Here is a 21,523-nt window from a genome sequence, read left to right as displayed (position 1 = left end):
GTTTTGCTAAATTCTCACACTTTCCTTTGACTTAGATTTTTATTGAATCGTCCACGTCACAAATCAATGGTTGGCGTAAACACATCAGGCGTGTCAAAAGACTACTTTTACGAGTAAAGTATACTAAATAAACGTCAAAATGGAATGCCAATAAATAATCATAAATTAATGTGATCGTGATGTTCGTTATTCGTTATTAATGGGTGTATGTATGAGTACTATGAAGGTTGTCTGGAAGATATCGCTTTTTAGCGATAAGACCGGCTGTTGTTACCTAAATAGTTATAATTCTCTTTGTATATAACACCCAAAAATTATTTAAACCGTTCCTTCAAAACAGACGGCAGACAGTCGAGGTCAAAATTAAGGGCAAAAACGTTATACCCCAAGGCTCCGTGCTTTGAAATACCCTTTTTTTAAATATTCTTCAACGATCTCCCTTCCTCTGTTGATGATGGCAAGATGGTGTTGTTCTCTGATGACACCACCTCGGTAGTGAAGGCGCATACGTACTCGCAGCTCGAGGAAAAAATAGCAAATACGTGCAGCCAACTTCATGAGTGGTTCTCAGCGAACGGCCTCATCCTCAACGTCACAAAATCCAATATAAGTAATGCTTTTTTCGGCTATGAATATTCCACAAATACAGATTCCACTTCCAAGCTGTGATTCGTGTGCTGTGAGCCGTGATTCCTTGCATTTACCGGTGACGCAAAACTAAAATGGAAAGAACACATTAACAACTTGTGCGAAAGGCTTAGTACTCGTAGTGCTATATACGCGAAGCGCAAACTAAAGTCAATTATTTCAAAAAATGTGCTGTTAAAAATATACTACTTCTATTTTCAATCTCTCATGGCGTACGGTATTATTTTATACGGAAATTGCACAGAATCAGATACTGTATTGTATTGTCATGGAAAAAGCTCTCGTAGTGAAATCAAATCAAATTTTTTGGGGTTATTTAGCAACTACGAAAGAAATGAAAAGAACTACAAATAACTACAAACGATTCTGAACAAGAATCAATCATTAAAGTGTCGAATTTACCAAAATTTTCACTTATTATTGAATTGTCATGGAAAAAGCTCTCGTAGTGAAATCAAATCAATTTTTTGGGGTTATCTGGAAACTACAAACGAAAACAAAAGAACTACAAATAACTACAAACGATTCTGAACAAGAATCAATCATGACATTGTCGAATTTCCCAAAATTTTCACTTATTATTGTATTGTCATGGAAAAAGCTTTCGTGGTGAAATCAAATCAATTATTTTGGGGTCATTTGGCAACTACGAAAGAAATGTAACGAACTACAAATAACTACAAACGATTCTGAACAAGAATCAATCATTTAAAAGTCGAATTTTCCAAAATTTTCACTTATTATTGTATTGTCATGGAAAATGCTCTCGTAGTGAAATCAAATCAATTTTTTTGGGGTTATTTGGTAGCTACGAAAGAAATGAAAAGAACTACAAATAACTACAAACGATTCTGAACAATAATCAATCATTAAAGTGTTGAATTTTCCAAATTTATCACTTATTATTGAATTGTCATGGAAAAAGCTTTCGTAGTGAAATCATATCAAATTTTTTGGGGTAATTTGGCAGTTACGAAAGAAATGAAAAGAACTACAAATAACTACAAACGATTCTGAACAAGAATCAATCAAGGAAGTGTAGGATTGATCCAGTTTTTTTTTCTCTAAGTCCATTCCTTGTAAAAGACATCAACGCGCTCTCGTAATCAAATTATTTTTTCTCTCGTTATTAGGCTTGTATTAAGAAAAAGTAAAGAACTACAATCAAATACAAACGATTCTGTACCAGACTCAATTATGAAAATGTCGAATTTTCCAAGATTTTCAATTTTTTTTTTATGAGAGAGCTTTGGCACTTAAATATTATTTATTATTTTGGGGTAGTTTGGCAATTACAAACGAAAAGAAAAGAACTACAAATAACTACAAACGATTCTGAACAAGAATCAATCATTAAAGTGTCGAATTTTCCAAAATATTCACTTATTATTGAAATGTCATGGAAAAAACTCACGTAGTGAAATCAAATCAATTTTTTGGGGTTATCTGGAAACTACAAACGAAAAGAAAAGAACTACAAATAACTACAAACGATTCTGAACAAGAATCAATCATGACATTGTCGAATTTCCCAAAATTTTCACTTATTATTGTATTGTCATGGAAAAAGCTTTCGTAGTGAAATCAAATCAAATTTTTTGGGGTCATTTGGCAACTACGAAAGAAATTAAATGAACTACAAATAACTACAAACGATTCTGAACAAGAATCAATCATGACATTGTCGAATTTCCCAAAATTTTCAGTTATTATTGTATTGTCATGGAAAAAGCTTTCGTAGTGAAATCAAATCAATTTTTTTGGGGTCATTTGGCAACTACGAAAGAAATGAAAAGAACTACAAATAACTACAAACGATTCTGAACAAGAATCAATCATTTAAAAGTCGAATTTTCCAAAATTTTCACTTATTATTGAATTGTCATGGAAAAAGCTTTCGTAGTGAAATCAAATCAAATTTTTTGGGGTAATTTGGCAACTACGAAAGAAATGAAAAGAACTACAAACGATTCTGAACAAGAATCAATCATGACATTGTCGAATTTCCCAAAATTTTCACTTATTATTGTATTGTCATGGAAAAAGCTTTCGTAGTGAAATCAAATCAATTTTTTTGGGGTCATTTGGCAACTACGAAAGAAATTAAAAGAACTACAAATAACTACAAACGATTCTGAACAAGAATCAATCATTTAAAAGTCGAATTTTCCAAAATTTTTACTTATTATTGAATTGTCATGGAAAAAGCTTTCGTAGTGAAATCAAATCAAATTTTTTGGGGTAATTTGGCAACTACGAAAGAAATGAAAAGAACTACAAATAACTACAAACGATTCTGAACAAGAATCAATCATTAAAGTGTTGAATTTTCCAAATTTATCACTTATTATTGAATTGTCATGGAAAAAGCTTTCGTAGTGAAATCAAATCAAATTTTTTGGGGTAATTTGGCAGTTACGAAAGAAATGAAAAGAACTACAAATAACTACAAACGATTCTGAACAAGAATCAATCAAGGAAGTGTAGGATTGATCCAGTTTTTTTTCTCTAAGTCCATTCCTTGTAAAAAACATCAACGCGCTCTCGTAATCAAATTATTTTTTCTCTCGTTATTAGGCTTGTATTAAGAAAAAGTAAAGAACTACAATCAAATACAAACGATTCTGTACCAGACTCAATTATGAAAATGTCGAATTTTCCAAGATTTTCAATTTTTTTTTATGAGAGAGCTTTGGCACTTAAATATTATTTATTATTTTGGGGTAGTTTGGCAATTACAAACGAAAAGAAAAGAACTACAAATAACTACAAACGATTCTGAACAAGAATCAATCATTAAAGTGTCGAATTTTCCAAAATATTCACTTATTATTGAAATGTCATGGAAAAAACTCACGTAGTGAAATCAAATCAATTTTTTGGGGTTATCTGGAAACTACAAACGAAAAGAAAAGAACTACAAATAACTACAAACGATTCTGAACAAGAATCAATCATGACATTGTCGAATTTCCCAAAATTTTCACTTATTATTGTATTGTCATGGAAAAAGCTTTCGTAGTGAAATCAAATCAAATTTTTTGGGGTCATTTGGCAACTACGAAAGAAATTAAATGAACTACAAATAACTACAAACGATTCTGAACAAGAATCAATCATGACATTGTCGAATTTCCCAAAATTTTCAGTTATTATTGTATTGTCATGGAAAAAGCTTTCGTAGTGAAATCAAATCAATTTTTTTGGGGTCATTTGGCAACTACGAAAGAAATGAAAAGAACTACAAATAACTACAAACGATTCTGAACAAGAATCAATCATTTAAAAGTCGAATTTTCCAAAATTTTCACTTATTATTGAATTGTCATGGAAAAAGCTTTCGTAGTGAAATCAAATCAAATTTTTTGGGGTAATTTGGCAACTACGAAAGAAATGAAAAGAACTACAAACGATTCTGAACAAGAATCAATCATGACATTGTCGAATTTCCCAAAATTTTCACTTATTATTGTATTGTCATGGAAAAAGCTTTCGTAGTGAAATCAAATCAATTTTTTTGGGGTCATTTGGCAACTACGAAAGAAATTAAAAGAACTACAAATAACTACAAACGATTCTGAACAAGAATCAATCATTTAAAAGTCGAATTTTCCAAAATTTTTACTTATTATTGAATTGTCATGGAAAAAGCTTTCGTAGTGAAATCAAATCAAATTTTTTGGGGTAATTTGGCAACTACGAAAGAAATGAAAAGAACTACAAATAACTACAAACGATTCTGAACAAGAATCAATCATGACATTGTCGAATTTCCCAAAATTTTCACTTATTATTGTATTGTCATGGAAAAAGCTTTCGTAGTGAAATCAAATCAAATTTTTTGGGGTCATTTGGCAACTACGAAAGAAATGAAAAGAACTACAAATAACTACAAACGATTCTGAACAAGAATCAATCATTTAAAAGTCGAATTTTCCAAAATTTTCACTTATTATTGAATTGTCATGGAAAAAGCTTTCGTAGTGAAATCAAATCAAATTTTTTGGGGTAATTTGGCAACTACGAAAGAAATGAAAAGAACTACAAATAACTACAAACGATTCTGAACAAGAATCAATCATTAAAGTGTCGAATTTTCCAAAATTTTCTCGTTTTATTCAATTGTCATGGAAAAAGCTCTCATAGTGAAATCAAATAATTTTTTTTTGGGTTATCACGCAACTACGAAAGAAATGAAAAGAACTACAAATAACTACAAACGATTCTGAACAAGAATCAATCAAGGAAGTGTAGGTTTGATCAAGTTTTTTGTTCTCTAAGTCCATTCCTTGTAAAAGACATCAACGCGCTCTCGTAATGAAATTATTTTTTCCTCGTTATTAGGCTTGTATTGAGAAAAAGTAAAGAACTACAATCAAATACAAACGATTCTGTACCAGACTCAATTATGAAAATGTCGAATTTTCCAAGATTTTCAAATTTTTTTTTTATGAGAGAGCTTTGGCACTTAAATATTATTTATTATTTTGGGGTAGTTTGGCAATTACAAACGAAAAGAAAAGTACTACAAATAACTACAAACGATTCTGAACAAGAATCAATCAATAAAGTGTCGAATTTTCAAAAATATTCACTTATTATTGAAATGTCATGGAAAAAGTTCTCGTAGTGAAATGAAATCAATTTTTTTGGGGTTATTTGGCAACTACGAAAGAAATGAAAAGAATTACAAATAACTACAAACGATTCTGAACAAGAATCAATCATTAAAGTGTCGAATTTACCAAAATTTTCACTTATTATTGAATTATCATGGAAAAAGCTCTCGTAGTGAAATCAAATCAATTTTTTGGGGTTATCTGGAAACTACAAACGAAAACAAAAGAACTACAAATAACTACAAACGATTCTGAACAAGAATCAATCATGACATTGTCGAATTTCCCAAAATTTTCACTTATTATTGTATTGTCATGGAAAAAGCTTTCGTGGTGAAATCAAATCAATTTTTTTGGGGTCATTTGGCAACTACGAAAGAAATGAAAAGAACTACAAATAACTACAAACGATTCTGAACAAGAATCAATCATTTAAAAGTCGAGTTTTCCAAAATTTTCACTTATTATTGAATTGTCATGGAAAAAGCTCTCGTAGTGAAATCAAATCAATTTTTTTGGGGTTATTTGGTAGCTACGAAAGAAATGAAAAGAACTACAAATAACTACAAACGATTCTGAACAAGAATCAATCATTAAAGTGTTGAATTTTCCGAATTTATCACTTATTATTGAATTGTCATGGAAAAAGCTTTCGTAGTGAAATCAAATCAATTTTTTTGGGGTAATTTGGCAGTTACGAAAGAAATGAAAAGAAATACAAATAACTACAAACGATTCTGAACAAGAATCAATCATTAAAGTGTCGAATTTTCCAAAACTTTCTCGTTTTATTCAATTGTCATGGAAAAAGCTCTCATAGTGAAATAAAATATTTTTTTTTGGGGTTATCACGCAACTACGAAAGAAATGAAAAGAACTACAAATAACTACAAACGATTCTGAACAAGAATCAATCAAGGAAGTGTAGGTTTGATCAAGTTTTTTGTTCTCTAAGTCCATTCCTTGTAAAAGACATCAACGCGCTCTCGTAATGAAATTATTTTTTCTCTCGTTATTAGGCTTGTATTGAGAAAAAGTAAAGAACTACAATCAAATACAAACGATTCTGTACCAGACTCAATTATGAAAATGTCGAATTTTCGAAGATTTTCAATTTTTTTTTTATGAGAGAGCTTTGGCACTTAAATATTATTTATTATTTTGGGGTAGTTTGGCAATTACAAACGAAAAGAAAAGAACTACAAATAACTACAAACGATTCTGAACAAGAATCAATCATTAAAGTGTCGAATTTTCCAAAATATTCACTTATTATTGAAATGTCATGGAAAAAACTCTCGTAGTGAAATCAAATCAATTTTTTGGGGTTATCTGGAAACTACAAACGAAAACAAAAGAACTACAAATAACTACAAACGATTCTGAACAAGAATCAATCATGACATTGTCGAATTTCCCAAAATTTTCACTTATTATTGTATTGTCATGGAAAAAGCTTTCGTGGTGAAATCAAATCAATTTTTTTGGGGTCATTTGGCAACTACGAAAGAAATGAAAAGAACTACAAATAACTACAAACGATTCTGAACAAGAATCAATCATTTAAAAGTCGAATTTTCCAAAATTTTCACTTATTATTGAATTGTCATGGAAAAAGCTCTCGTAGTGAAATCAAATCAATTTTTTTGGGGTTATTTGGTAGCTACGAAAGAAATGAAAAGAACTACAAATAACTACAAACGATTCTGAACAATAATCAATCATGACATTGTCGAATTTCCCAAAATTTTCACTTATTATTGTATTGTCATGGAAAAAGCTTTCGTAGTGAAATCAAATCAAATTTTTTGGGGTCATTTGGCAACTACGGAAGAAATTAAAAGAACTACAAATAACTACAAACGATTCTGAACAAGAATCAATCAAGGAAGTGTAGGATTGATCCAGTTTTTTTTTCTCTAAGTCCATTCCTTGTAAAAGACATCAACGCGCTCTCGTAATCAAATTATTTTTTCTCTCGTTATTAGGCTTGTATTAAGAAAAAGTAAAGAACTACAATCAAATACAAACGATTCTGTACCAGACTCAATTATGAAAATGTCGAATTTTCCAAGATTTTCAATTTTTTTTTTATGAGAGAGCTTTGGCACTTAAATATTATTTATTATTTTGGGGTAGTTTGGCAATTACAAACGAAAAGAAAAGAACTACAAATAACTACAAACGATTCTGAACAAGAATCAATCATTAAAGTGTCGAATTTTCCAAAATATTCACTTATTATTGAAATGTCATGGAAAAAACTCACGTAGTGAAATCAAATCAATTTTTTGGGGTTATCTGGAAACTACAAACGAAAAGAAAAGAACTACAAATAACTACAAACGATTCTGAACAAGAATCAATCATGACATTGTCGAATTTCCCAAAATTTTCACTTATTATTGTATTGTCATGGAAAAAGCTTTCGTAGTGAAATCAAATCAAATTTTTTGGGGTCATTTGGCAACTACGGAAGAAATTAAAAGAACTACAAATAACTACAAACGATTCTGAACAAGAATCAATCAGTTAAAAGTCGAATTTTCCAAAATTTTCACTTATTATTGTATTGTCATGGAAAAAGCTTTCGTAGTGAAATCAAATCAAATTTTTTGGGGTCATTTGGCAACTACGAAAGAAATTAAATGAACTACAAATTACTACAAACGATTCTGAACAAGAATCAATCATGACATTGTCGAATTTCCCAAAATTTTCACTTATTATTGTATTGTCATGGAAAAAGCTTTCGTAGTGAAATCCAATCAAATTTTTTGGGGTCATTTGGCAACTACGAAAGAAATTAAAAGAACTACAAATAACTACAAACGATTCTGAACAAGAATCAATCATTTAAAAGTCGAATTTTCCAAAATTTTCACTTATTATTGTATTGTCATGGAAAAAGCTTTCGTAGTGAAATCAAATCAAATTTTTTGGGGTCATTTGGCAACTACGAAAGAAATTAAAAGAACTACAAATAACTACAAACGATTCTGAACAAGAATCAATCATGACATTGTCGAATTTCCCAAAATTTTCACTTATTATTGTATTGTCATGGAAAAAGCTTTCGTAGTGAAATCAAATCAATTTTTTTGGGGTCATTTGGCAACTACGAAAGAAATTAAAAGAACTACAAATAACTACAAACGATTCTGAACAAGAATCAATCATTTAAAAGTCGAATTTTCCAAAATTTTTACTTATTATTGAATTGTCATGGAAAAAGCTTTCGTAGTGAAATCAAATCAAATTTTTTGGGGTACTTTGGCAACTACGAAAGAAATGAAAAGAACTACAAATAACTACAAACGATTCTCAACAAGAATCAATCATGACATTGTCGAATTTCCCAAAATTTTCACTTATTATTGTATTGTCATGGAAAAAGCTTTCGTAGTGAAATCAAATCAATTTTTTTGGGGTCTTTTGGCAACTACGAAAGAAATGAAAACAACTACAAATAACTACAAACGATTCTGAACAAGAATCAATCATTTAAAAGTCGAATTTTCCAAAATTTTCACTTATTATTGAATTGTCATGGAAAAAGCTTTCGTAGTGAAATCAAATCAAATTTTTTGGGGTAATTTGGCAACTACGAAAGAAATGAAAAGAACTACAAATAACTACAAACGATTCTGAACAAGAATCAATCATTAAAGTGTCGAATTTTCCAAAATTTTCTCGTTTTATTCAATTGTCATGGAAAAAGCTTTCGTGGTGAAATCAAATCAAATTTTTTGGGGTAATTTGGCAACTACAAATGAAAAGAAAAGAACTACAAATAACTACAAACGATTCTGAACAAGAATCAATCATTAAAGTGTCGAATTTTCCAAAATATTCACTTTTTATTGTATTGTCATGGAAAAAGCTCTCGTACTGAAATCAAATCAATTTTTTTGGGTTATTTAGCAACTACGAAAGAAATGAAAAGAACTACAAATAACTACAAACGATTCTGAGCAATTATCAATCAAGTAAGTGAAGGATTGATTAAGTTTTTATTTCATTTAGTCCATTCCTTGTAAAAGGCATCAACGCGCTCTCGTAGTGAAATAAATTGTTCTTCCGTTGTAAGGCTTTTATTAATGAAAAGGAAAGAACTACAATCAACTACAAACGATTCTGTACCAGAATCGATCATAAAAGTAAAGTGTTGCCAAGACTAGGCGCGTAAATCTTTTATACTAAAAAGTTATCAGATCCCGTAGTAAGTACCAAAGCTTTTACTCTGTAAGTCCTAACTTTATAAGCTCTAACTGTATAAAGCCAACATCTTGGTCAAACAGTAGTACTACGGCTTGGTCGTTACTTGACATGAAGGCGCTCTCGTCTTTAATTTCATGAAAAAGCTCTTTATCGGGAAAAGACATCAACGGGCTCTTAAGGCGTTTTTATTTTTTTTTATTTTTTGGGGTTTTTTGGCTACTACAAATGAAAATAAAGGAACTACAATCAACTACAAACGATTCTAAGCCAGTATCAACAATAAAAGTATAAGATTTCAAAAGTGGGGTGCTGGGATTTTTTTCACCCCCATAACTTTTTTTTGGGGCAACTACAAATAAAATCCTTTTAACTACAATTAACTACAAACAAAATACTATAAGAAAAAAAATATAAATAAAAAATTGGTCAAGGTCGGGTGCCAAGTTCACAGAGGTTTCGGCCGGTACCACTGTTATGCCCGCACCCCACGTTTTCAAAGGCCCCCAGGAGCCCGGAGCGTCGGCTGCGGGTGGGTCCGGTCAGCCCACAAAGTTGGACACCGTTACGACCGGTACCACTGATACGCCCGCACCCTACGTCTCCAAAGACCCCGAGGCCCCCGAGACGCCTCGCCAGTGTCGTGTAAATAGTGCTGAACACATTAATGTTGTTTCTCCCAGTAACAGGTCGCGTGTGTCGTCTTCTCGTTCATCAGCCACAATAAAGGCACTGAGGTTGAACGAGGAGGCCCAATTGGCGCGTCGCAGCCTGGAGCGTGAACAGCAGCTATTTGAACGTGAGCAGGCGCTACTGCAACTACACCGCGACCAGGAGGTCGCACGCCAGCGGCTTGACTTCGAACGTAAGCTCTTCGAACAAGCTAAGCAAGTGGAAGAGCTCGAAATAGAGGCAAGACTGGCAACCCAAGAAGCGGATGGACGATCCAACACTCATACGGTCAGTCAATCTTATTCACGTACTGCATCGTGGGTCCGCGACGTCAGCCAAAGAAGCCGTCGTCCCGCTGACAACAACGCCGATGCGGCGCTAATAAATATCCCGCCTACGGGCGCAGACTCTACTACGGTTCACGTTCGCGAGAGAAACTTAGGTTTAGAACCTAATTATATTCAACAAAATAATGTAAACCCTATCAACCCATATTTCTCTCAAGAACGAGATACCACACGTCAAAATCCTAACACAAATGATATGATTGCGTCGCATCGCAATCATGAAAACTCAGTGGTACATCTTAATCCTGAAAATCATGAAATGCATCGCGATGTCTACAGAAAACCCGTGACATTTCAAATACTAATAAATGACAATTCAAATTTATTGCAAACCTCTACGAGCAATAATAATAAGGCACTGACATCAATGCCGTTGCTTGACAACTCAAATAACAAACAATGTCAGTTGCCGTCAAATCAGCCCGAGCCTTATTTTTATTCTCAAAGGTGCTCGCATAAACTACAGCTTACTTCCTTTAGCGGTAAGACTACGGAATGGTTAATGTTTAAACGCATTTACCGCGATACTCAACATTTGTGTACGCCTACAGAAAATCTTGTGCGTTTGAGCGGTGCGCTGCGCGGCGCGGCCCTGGAGAGCGTGTCGTGGTTGCTGTACACGGCGGAGCGGCCCGAGCAAGTGCTCGACGTGCTGGAGCAGACGTTCGCGCTCCCTGAAATGATCGTGCTACACGAGATTACTCTCGTGCGGAATCTCCCAAAGCTAAGCTTTGATCAAAGAGACCTTACCAACTTTGCTTGTAGATTGCGCAATTGTATAGCAGTAATTAGAAACTTAGATCAGATAGAGCATATTTATTCGGTAGAGCTGTTTCATAGTGTGTTAGCCAAACTGACACCGATATTGTACAGTCAGTGGAAAGAATTTGCGTACAAAAGTGACCGATCTGTGCCTAAAATTCAATTACTGTCTGAGTTTCTTGATATTGAGGCTATAAAACACAATCGTTACGGTTTAATACCTGATTACGCCCGACGACCTGGCACTGTTATGCCTGATTTAGGTAGGCGGTCTGGCACATTTATGCCAGAGTTAGGTAGGCAAACCGGCACCTTTACTTCAGGTTTAGGTAGGCGAAATGGTGCCATTATATCAGAGTCAGGTAGGCGACATAGTACAGTCGGCAACAATAATTTTGCACACAAACCTACACGAAGTGAAAATATTCATGTGACATCTGTGCGTAACACCAATAATGAACTATGTCATTACTGTAACAATAAACATAAACTTACGGAGTGTGAGGAATTTAAGTCACTATCTTTAGATGACAAATGGATTTGGTTGCGTGAAGCAAAGATATGTTCTAAGTGTCTGGTATCTAAAGCACATCGGTGGAAGTCATGCAGGATCGGTCGATGTGGTGTCGACGGGTGCGAGCGTTTTCATCACCCATTGCTACATTCAGCAGCGACGCCTCACGTAGTCAATGCTGCCAGAGAGTCTCCGTCTTCCTCCTGCGATGTTATCGAACACAAAAACATTGATAAAACTGTTACAATTTCTAACGTCACTGGATCACACTCAAACGATGAAATGTCAAGTCCAGAATCTCAAGTGTTTTTAAGAGTCGTTCCGATTGAAGTAAGTGGACCTCATGGAAAATATGACACATATGCGTTACTTGATGACGGTTCCATGTCAACTATGATCGACTGGGAGGTGGCACGCCACATTGGAGCGACTGGCCCCATGCAGTCAATCAGGTTGACGGAGCCTGTGGAATGTCAGTACACAGACCCATCCAACATGTTAGCTTTTCAATAAAAGGTAAACAATGTTCTGAAACGTTCACGGTTAACAACGCTAAGGCCGTAAACTCATTGTCACTGTTCACACAAACTGTCAACCAAAGCGACATTATGAAATATTTACACTTGGCTGATTTAGCGGACGTTCTTTCAATATCGGAAGCTACACCTAAAGTCTTGCTTGGCGCAGAACATTGGTATCTCACTATCTGCCGTGAGCTTAGGGAAGGTGCCCAAACCGATCCGATTGCCACACGTACAGCTTTAGGTTGGGTATTACACGGCAAATCCAACATTTGGTCTAAACCCGTCTATTTTATAAATCACATTTCAAGCAAAAATAGTGCTAGTGACACCACCAATACCACCATGGACGAACTTGTGAAAGATTATTTTCGCCTTGATGCCATAGGTATTTCTAAGTCTGAAAATGTGTACTCTAACGAAGATAAACACGCTTTAGAGGTTTTAGAATCCAGCGGCAAACGTTTGCCATCAGGTAGGTTCGAAGTAGGTCTATTATGGCGTAATGATATTCCAAACACACCTGACAGTTATCCTCAAGCGCTTTCTAGGTTCCACGGTTTGGAAAGGCGCATGGCTTAACCTCAAAAAAGATTATTGTGCCTTTATCGATAACATGATGTCAAAAGGTTACACTGAAGAGTGTCCAAAGGAAACATACCATGATAAAATAAACACAAGCGTTACACACAAATGTTTACGTTGGTATTTACCCCATTTTCCTGTAATACACCCTCAAAAACGAAAACTGCGCGTAGTCCATGACGCAGCCGCAAAGAATTCGGGAGTTAGTTTGAATTCACTCCTGCTCCCGGGGCCTGATCTCCTGCAACCACTGCTACACATATTGTTCCGTTTTCGTGAAGGTCATGTTGCGATGACAGCTGACGTGAAAGAAATGTTTCCACAAATTAGGATTAGGCCGGAAGATCGTGACGCTTTACGTTTTCTTTGGAGGCATGGCCCTCACTGTGAATTAAAAGAATACAGAATGACTTCCGTTATCTTCGGTGCTGTATGCAGCCCCTGTACTGCTTTATACATAAAAAATCGTAACGCTCAGGAATTGCAAAGATCTTACCCGGCCGCCGCAAAGGCTATCGTTCGTGATCATTACATGGATGATTATTTAGGAAGTCTTGACAGTGTCCAAGAAGCTGCGCAACTTGCAGCTGACATAATAACGGTTCACAAAGCGGCAGGCATGGAGATGCGTGGTTGGGTCTCTAACGTACCCGCTGCACTTGCGGCCGTACCAGAAGACTTACGAGCTCCTGTAGTTGAAGATATACATGTAGGGCCTGAAGGTTTTGTTAGGACTTTAGGACTTATATGGCATCCAAAGAGCGATACCTTTAGTTTTCGTACTGGTTCTCCCATACCTGACCAAGACAAATTAACAAAACGAAAGGTATTGTCTTACCTGATGTGCGTGTACGACCCCCTCGGTCTCTTGACTCCTCTGGTTATTCAAGGTCGTATTTTATTCCAGCAGACATGGCGAACTGGTATTGATTGGGACACTGAGCTGCAATCACATGCCGTTCAAAAGTGGCGAGCTTGGTCTCAACAACTTGCTACGATTACATGCGTCAAATTCCGCGCTGGTACAGATGTGGGTTTCCAGATGATATTATTCGTGACAGACAGCTCCATATATTTGCAGACGCCAGCGAGGAGGCATACGCGTGCGTCGCATATTGGCGCTTTACATTAACGAGCGGTTCCGTAAAGCTGTCTCTCATTGGTGGAAAGGCCCGACTGAGTCCTTTGAAACCTACGTCTATACCACGACTTGAACTCCAAGCTAGCCTGATAGCTTCCCGATTCGCCAATACGGTATGCATCGGTCACGATATAAAACCTGATGCGATCTACTTTTGGTCTGATTCGACCACAGTACTAAGTTGGATCCGTAGTGATGCACGGACATTCAAACCATTTGTCGCGAATCGTGTGGGCGAAATCACCGAAATCACCAAAGTTACCAACTGGAAATTCGTACCAGGTGGTTTGAATGTAGCGGATGACGCGACTAGATTAAAAGATCGTGACGTCGATTTATCGCGGTGGTTCTCTGGACCTGATTTCTTATTACTGCCGTTCAGCGAATGGCCCAAAGAACCATCGACACCTGAAACTACATCCGTCTTGGAGGAGTTAAAACCCTCTAAGACGCATGTAGGACTCATCAATCTGGACAAGCCTTCATCGGTTGTGCCAGATCCCTCACGTTTTAGTGAATGGTTACGCCTGGTTCGTACAACTGCACGTATATTTCAGTGCATCAATAAGTTTCGTTCCCTTTTGGCACATGACAATCCAAATTCCAAAAACAAAACTAACCCTTCTAAGCTTCCACCACTGTCCGCCGCAGAGATGCAGAAGGCCGAAATTGCCATTCTTCGACAGACGCAGACCGATTTGTTCGGCGAAGAATTTGCCTTGCTTCGAGAAGCTAAGCCCTTGCCCAAGTCGAGCAAATTGAATCCTCTCTGCCCGATTATTGATGAAGATGGCCTCCTCAGACTGGACAGTCGTATAAAGCACATGAAGAACGTTGACTACGCCACTGCATCACCTATTATTCTTGATGGCCGTCACCCAGCTGTTCGTCTTCTCATACGGCACTACCACGTCGAAGCTGCACACGCCTTCAACGAGCTGGTGATTAACGAGCTTAAACAAAGATTTTGGATACTCCGATGCCGTAGCGAAGTGCGCATGGTTTCCCGAAAATGTGCCTACTGTATAAAGCGTAAAGCAACGCCCCACATCCCACCAACCGGCAACATACCAGATGTATGTGCGCCTGGAACACCACAAACGCCCGTTCACAAACACCGGGCTAGATTATTTCGGCCCAGTCGAAGTGTCAATCGGCCGTCGACGAGAAAAACGTTGGATAGCCCTCTTTACCTGCATGACGACACGAGCAGTGCACCTGGAAATTGTTGCTAGTCTATCAGCAGATTCCGCAATCATGAGCATACGTCGTTTTGCTGCACGTCGAGGACTCCCGAATAAGATACTTTCGGATAACGGGACATGCTTTGTTGGAGCCAACAGACAGCTGTGCGAATTTTACAGCGACGCTGTGCAAGACTTTGCTGCCAGCAAACGCATAGAGTGGTGCTTCATTCCTCCGGCGTCACCATTCATGGGTGGTTGTTGGGAGAGACTTGTAAAGACAGTTAAGACAGCACTCCTTGTGACTCTAAAGGAAAGGGCTCCCAGAGAGGAACTACTCCATACTCTTCTCCTAGAGGCAGAGGCGCTAGTAAACTCGCGGCCATTAACCTACGTTACTGAGAACAGAGAGTATGAAAGCCTGACTCCGTCCCATTTCTTGATTGGTACCTCTTCACCGCAGCAGCTACCGGCCGTTTTAGACGATGGTGTATTTTCGTCAAGAAAGGAGTGGCAAAAAGTTCTACGACTGTCCGAGCACTTTTGGACCAGGTGGCTCAAAGAATACCTGCCCAGTCTGAAGCCGAGAAGAAACTACGGAAGGCAGTATTACAATTTAAAAATAGACGACGTTGTCCTCGTAGTTGACCCCGACCTGCCTAGAGGTGTTTGGCCTATAGGCCGTATAGTGGAAGTGTTCCCGGGCAGAGATGGAATTGTCAGAGTGGCTGACGTGGCCACAAAAGGGGGCCTATTAAGGAGGCCCGCCAGAAAGTTAGCTCGACTGCACGAAGAAGTTGTGTAGCCTTGCTACACGGGGGGGATGATGTCGAGGACTAATTTGAGGTTTTATGTGTTATTTATACTTTTTATACATTTTGTCTATGTTTTTATGGTATTTTGTTTTACCTTTTGTTTTTAGATCAGTTGTCATTAAATGCTCTGTGTGAAGCCCGGCTTTTTCGTTGCTCCCAATTTTTATAGCTATCGAAGTGTAAATTGTCCTGGATTCCGGGACACCCGTAGTCAGCCAACTTTTTCCCTTAAATATTCCAATACCAATTATATAACTTATTATATAACAGCCGACCATTAGGAATCAAAACTAAACTTGCCAAGACTAATAAAGTCAATAAAGATTCAAAATACAATGGAATTAAAGGCCATTTTACAGGCTTCTTAACGACAAGAAGTTAATTTAAATCAGAAAATGATTAGTGATTACCTCCTAAAATGTTTTCTCTCTTACATACGTGTTTGGATGGTTAAAGTTATATTAATTCACGCAACGACGCATTTATAATAAAAAGTTTTATCAAGAAATATTGAAAATGTCTAATTTTTGCGTTTTAGGTACTTACTTGCTTTTATAAACGTGGGTATTTCAGAGTAGGATGATAAAATCTAGTCAATAAGTGGATTTCTGCAAAATATCATTAATTTTAGCAATATGTGAAAAAAGCTTTTGAATAAAACGATAATAAACCGATTTTTCGTTCCTTTTCTTATTTTTTTTTAATATTCGAATAATTATTCGAATATTCGAATACCTGAAAGTTTCGAATATTTGCAAGCGCTAGCACCGTTACATAAACCGTACGCTCACCGTTTCGCCGCCTGCACGCACCGTTCTGGCAACGTTGCCTGCCGTGCACGGAGCGTTTCGGCACCGGCAAAATATCCTCGCCGACAATTTTTGACGGTCCGTGCATGGCACGCGACGGGTATGGTCGGTGTCGGAACGGGCTAGTGGGCATAGTCTCATACTTTTTAATACAAAGAATATTTTTTTGCCTGACAGTCCTGACACGTTCCTACTACGGTCATGGTATGATACGGTGTAGTGGGCAGAGACCTTAAGAGCTCACGCTAGGCAACGTCCATAATGTTTATTTAGGGTCGCCGTCATTGAAAACGATGAGGAAGACTATATTTAAGAGTGCCAGACGAATATATATCAGGTTTATTTGTAAAAAAAATAATTTTACGGGTAGTAGATTCAATCGCATTCTTTCAAAAAATTCATGCATGAAGCTTATTTTGGACGTGAGGAGTGCATGTTTACTTCGCCTGCTAACAGTGAGTCGAGCGAGTGTTAGTACGTACCCGCGACGCCGCCGCCGATGCAGTTTATCTTCTCCATTGAGCACTTATCAATTTCTTGGTAAACCGAGTCTGTCGGATCAAATGTACATACAACCCCAACCCTATAAAATAATACACTGTTAGAGCTAGACCAATAAAAGGCTGCAACGATTTTTATAGCATAGGTACGTAGTGCAAGTGTTATTTATACGTCATAATTTCATAGATACCTAATTGACGTTTAAAATAACACTTGCACTGCGTGCGCTATTGTTGCAGGTTAGTCGTGGTCTAACTCTATGCGATTCATTAATCAGCGACATAATACCAGTACACAGCGTGTTATAACATTCACTGAAAACCTCAGACAGCCACACATTAGATTTTTAGTAGACAGAATTAAGGATGACTCACGTTAGACCGGGCCGTGGCCGGGCCGGAGCTTCCGGCGCATAGTTTTCTATGGAAAGCATCACGTGATCGCCTGTCATGTCATAGAAAAGTAAGCGCCGGAAGCTCCGGCCCGGTCACGGCTCGGTCTAATGTGAGTCATCTATTAGTCTGGAGTGTTTATTCTCAAAATGAAATATAAAAAAGATCAATATATTTATTTAAAGAAATTAGCATTCCAAGAGGCAGTACACGGCCTGTAACGTGGGGATCTTACTTATTTAAATGCGGAAAGAGATAAGATAAGATAAGATAAAAATAGTTTATTCAAGTAGGCATATTACAATGCGCTTATGAACGTCAAATAAAGCTATCCCGGCTCTAACCCTACACCTCTGCCTCGAGAAGATTTAAATCCCCCCTCAATTGGAGGAGGGTATCCCAATACGGGACCGGCAAAAAACTCGGCGGGACACATCTTTTCAAAACATTATTACATCTTATAACATGCATTACGAATAAATAAGAAAAAAATACAATTTATATTACTATAGAACTCATGCAATTATACTCAGTAAGTATATAATTTATAGAAATATGATAAAAAAACAGATGTGTACATGAAATCGTACAGATAATTCTTTCAGAAAACATATCAAATTCTTACAAAAGGAAAAGAAAATAAATAAGCCGATAATTTCATAGCAAAAGCTGTTTTAACAACTTACCTATAGGGATTTTGTAGACTCTATTTAGTATCATGTCTTTTTAGTAATAGTAATTTATTTGCTTTAAATGTAGTAACTAGGTACAATTGTGGTGTTACAATGGTTAAGTGAGCGTACATTCAGACTTTAGTAAGTCATGCAAATTATTTCTTTAATAGCTAAATTATTTCTAAACTTATAAATACTATTTACTAATTAAAACCAAAATATTACATTGCTAATCCGCGAAAAGATAACGTGCTAGTCAATCAGTGCTAACCCGTTATACTTACTTGCGTATTATTTACATGCAATTAATGTTCCCACCGCAGAAATAAATACGCAAATAAATATAACAAACCACCACCAAAAGAATAATACTCGACACGTGTTTCGCCTCTCTACGAGGCATCCTCAGGAGTTTGTTGACGGTCTGACGCCCGGCAACGGAATGACCTGTCTAGAATGGTCGGCCATATTTATACCTTGACCATTCCCCCTACTGTGCAAGTGTGAGTGAGATGGAAAAATTCGTAATAACGGCGATGACGCAACATTCAATTGTTCGTTAAGAATCATCCCCCTATTATTGTACCTAATTATTTCCAGTTGTTCCAGAACACCCAAACGCAATCCCTTTTCGCAAACATGTAAAATATCAAAAGAATGATTCTCAGATAAAATGTGGCCTGTGTCTAATAAGTAGTGTCCGACCGAAACATGTTTTTTTGCCGAAACCGAAACCGAAACCGAATGTTCGGCTTTGGCTCTAGTTTCGGCCGAAACCGAAACCGAACCCGAAACTTTTGTAGACTTGTTAAAATCGTTGAAAAAATGACATAAAACCGCTTTTACACACATATTATGGGGCTGTCAACACCCAATGTCCTTGAAATTGATGTTACTTAAGCAGTTTTTTAAGAAAATTACTAGAGTGAGACCAAGATAATTCTGCAACGATTTTGATAGCACATGCAGTGCAAGTGTTACTTTAAACGTCAAAATTCTATGAAATTATGACGTATAAAATAACATTTGCACTAGTAGCACTGCGTATGCTATCAAAATCATTGCAGAATTTTCTTGGTCTAACTCTATTCATTCACCAGTCAAACTAACATGTAGATACAGGGTCAACCAAAAAACCAACCAAAAACGCGAGCGCAACGAGCGCGAAATTTTTTGTTAACAATATCGCAAGGCCGGGTACCGATCTACACCTGGGCCTAAAAGTCCGAAGTGCCCCAGTGAGGCGAACTTTCATGCGAAGTCAAAGCCGTGCTTCAGGCTTCAGGATAAGTAGTTAAGCACAGACTCCAACCAATGTCCATTGTATTAAAAAGCGAGACCGCAGGCGGAGCATGGCGCAGCGAGGCCAAAGGCTAAGCTGAAGTAGAGGACATGTGGAACACAAACCAATGGTAAATTGAGGTAAAAAGTGAGGCTAAGGTCGAGCATTCATATGAAAAACTGTACTGGGGACACTTTTAAGGGTTTTTTCTTCGTTTTAATCAATAGTCAGCTGTTCAGCTTCGCAAAATATTAACTATTGAGAAAATAAACATTGAGGTTGAGCGTAGCCTTTAGCCTCGCTTAAAATTTGCCATTAGAGGTAGATAGAAAAACCGGCCAAGTGCGAGTCAGACTCGCGTTTCTAGGGTTCCGTACATAAGTCCGACTCACGCTTGACTGCACATTTCTAATAGGTTTTCCTGTCATCTATAGGTAAAGAACTATTTTGTGTATTTTTTTCAAAATTTTGGACCCAGTAGTTTCGGAGATAAAAGGGGGGGGGGGGGATGGTCATTTCTGGGCTATTTTCTTAAATAACTTCGAACGTATGTATTTTAAAATTATAAAAACAATATGTCCATCTTTGGGTCACTAATTTACATATGTGTGCCAAACTTCAACTTAATTGGGCCAGTAGTTTCCGAGAAAATAGCCTGTGACAGACGGACAGACACACAGACGCACGAGTGATCCTATAAGGGTTCCGTTTTTTTCCTTTTGAGGTACGGAACCCTAAAAATGACTGAATAAGAGCGAAAAAGACATCGTTCGACTCGGGCCGAGCTGATACTCGGCCAACGGCTACGTGCGACAGTGCTATCTCATTCACGCCGATACAATTAGACAGTGTGCGCGTTATAGGTATTGACAGCCTCTTAAGACTGCGTCGACCGTCCAGTGGCGCTCTCATTAGTGGAATTGTGTTTTATAATAAACCAATTAATTTCTGTACCTATACATGAATCAGTATATGTAGATATGTATTAATATTGTTGTCCTACTTATTCTCCAACTTTTGGTCTTTGTCCGAAGTACCATTTCGTAAGTTTCGGCCCGGCCGAAAGGTTCGGCCGTTTTTTGGCCGAAACCGAAGCTACAGCCGAAACATGATTTTTTGGCCGAAACTGGCCGAAACCGAAACCGAACCTTCGGTCGGACACTACTAATAAGTGCTTTGCAAAATTGGATTTTTCTGGATGGTTATGTCTATATGACGCAACATGCTCTTCATACCTAGTAGTGAAATTACGGCCCGTTTGCCCCACATACACATTATTGCAATCGTCACAGGTAAGCTTATAAACTCCAGACTTTTTCCCATTCTCGATCTTATCTTTGCCATTGCAAAGCTTTGAGTGCAAAGTGTTATTTGTCTTAAAGGTCACAGGAATGTCGTTAGACTTTAAAATTTTGTAAATTGCATCAGACAACTTGCCAACATAAGTTATGCTCGCTTGATATTTCTTAACCGGTTCAGAGGATCGTGCCGCATACAACATCGTGTTGACTATACTATTCCGCTTTTTTCTGATGATACCATCCACAACAGACTTATCGTAACTATTTGAAACTGCTAAGTGATAAATATTATTTAATTCAAACTGATAGTGTTCATCAGAAAGAGGCACAGTCAACATTCTATGCACATAACAATGAAAAGCAGCCAACTTATGCTGCCACTTTTTTTTTGTTAATTCAATTTTTGGCTAATTGCTACTATGTAGAGTCCTGGTATTCGTAGTTTGAATCTTTCTCATTTTGCTGGTTATATCTGGCGGACTTGATGTCGCAATTAAATTCCAGATTTCAGCATATAGGATATTATATCGTTGGTTAT

At 37.0% G+C, this 21,523-nt stretch overlaps 1 protein-coding gene across 1 annotated transcript in view; it reads right to left on the bottom strand.

Annotated features, from left to right (window-relative positions):
• The window catches only part of LOC134802582 (uncharacterized), a 115,443-nt gene that overhangs the window by 52,022 nt on the left and 41,898 nt on the right, over positions 1-21,523 (bottom strand). Inside the window, exon 4 of the mRNA XM_063775218.1 lies at positions 17,318-17,418. Within this exon, the coding sequence (XP_063631288.1) occupies positions 17,318-17,418 (101 nt within the window). The remainder of the gene's footprint in view (positions 1-17,317; positions 17,419-21,523) is intronic.

The sequence above is a fragment of the Cydia splendana genome, chromosome 25 (assembly GCF_910591565.1).
Source record: "Cydia splendana chromosome 25, ilCydSple1.2, whole genome shotgun sequence".
In the NCBI taxonomy this organism is placed as follows: domain Eukaryota; kingdom Metazoa; phylum Arthropoda; class Insecta; order Lepidoptera; family Tortricidae; genus Cydia; species Cydia splendana.
The sequence above is the reverse complement of the archived record's forward strand: the minus strand, read 5'-3'. Positions and strand labels throughout refer to the sequence as shown.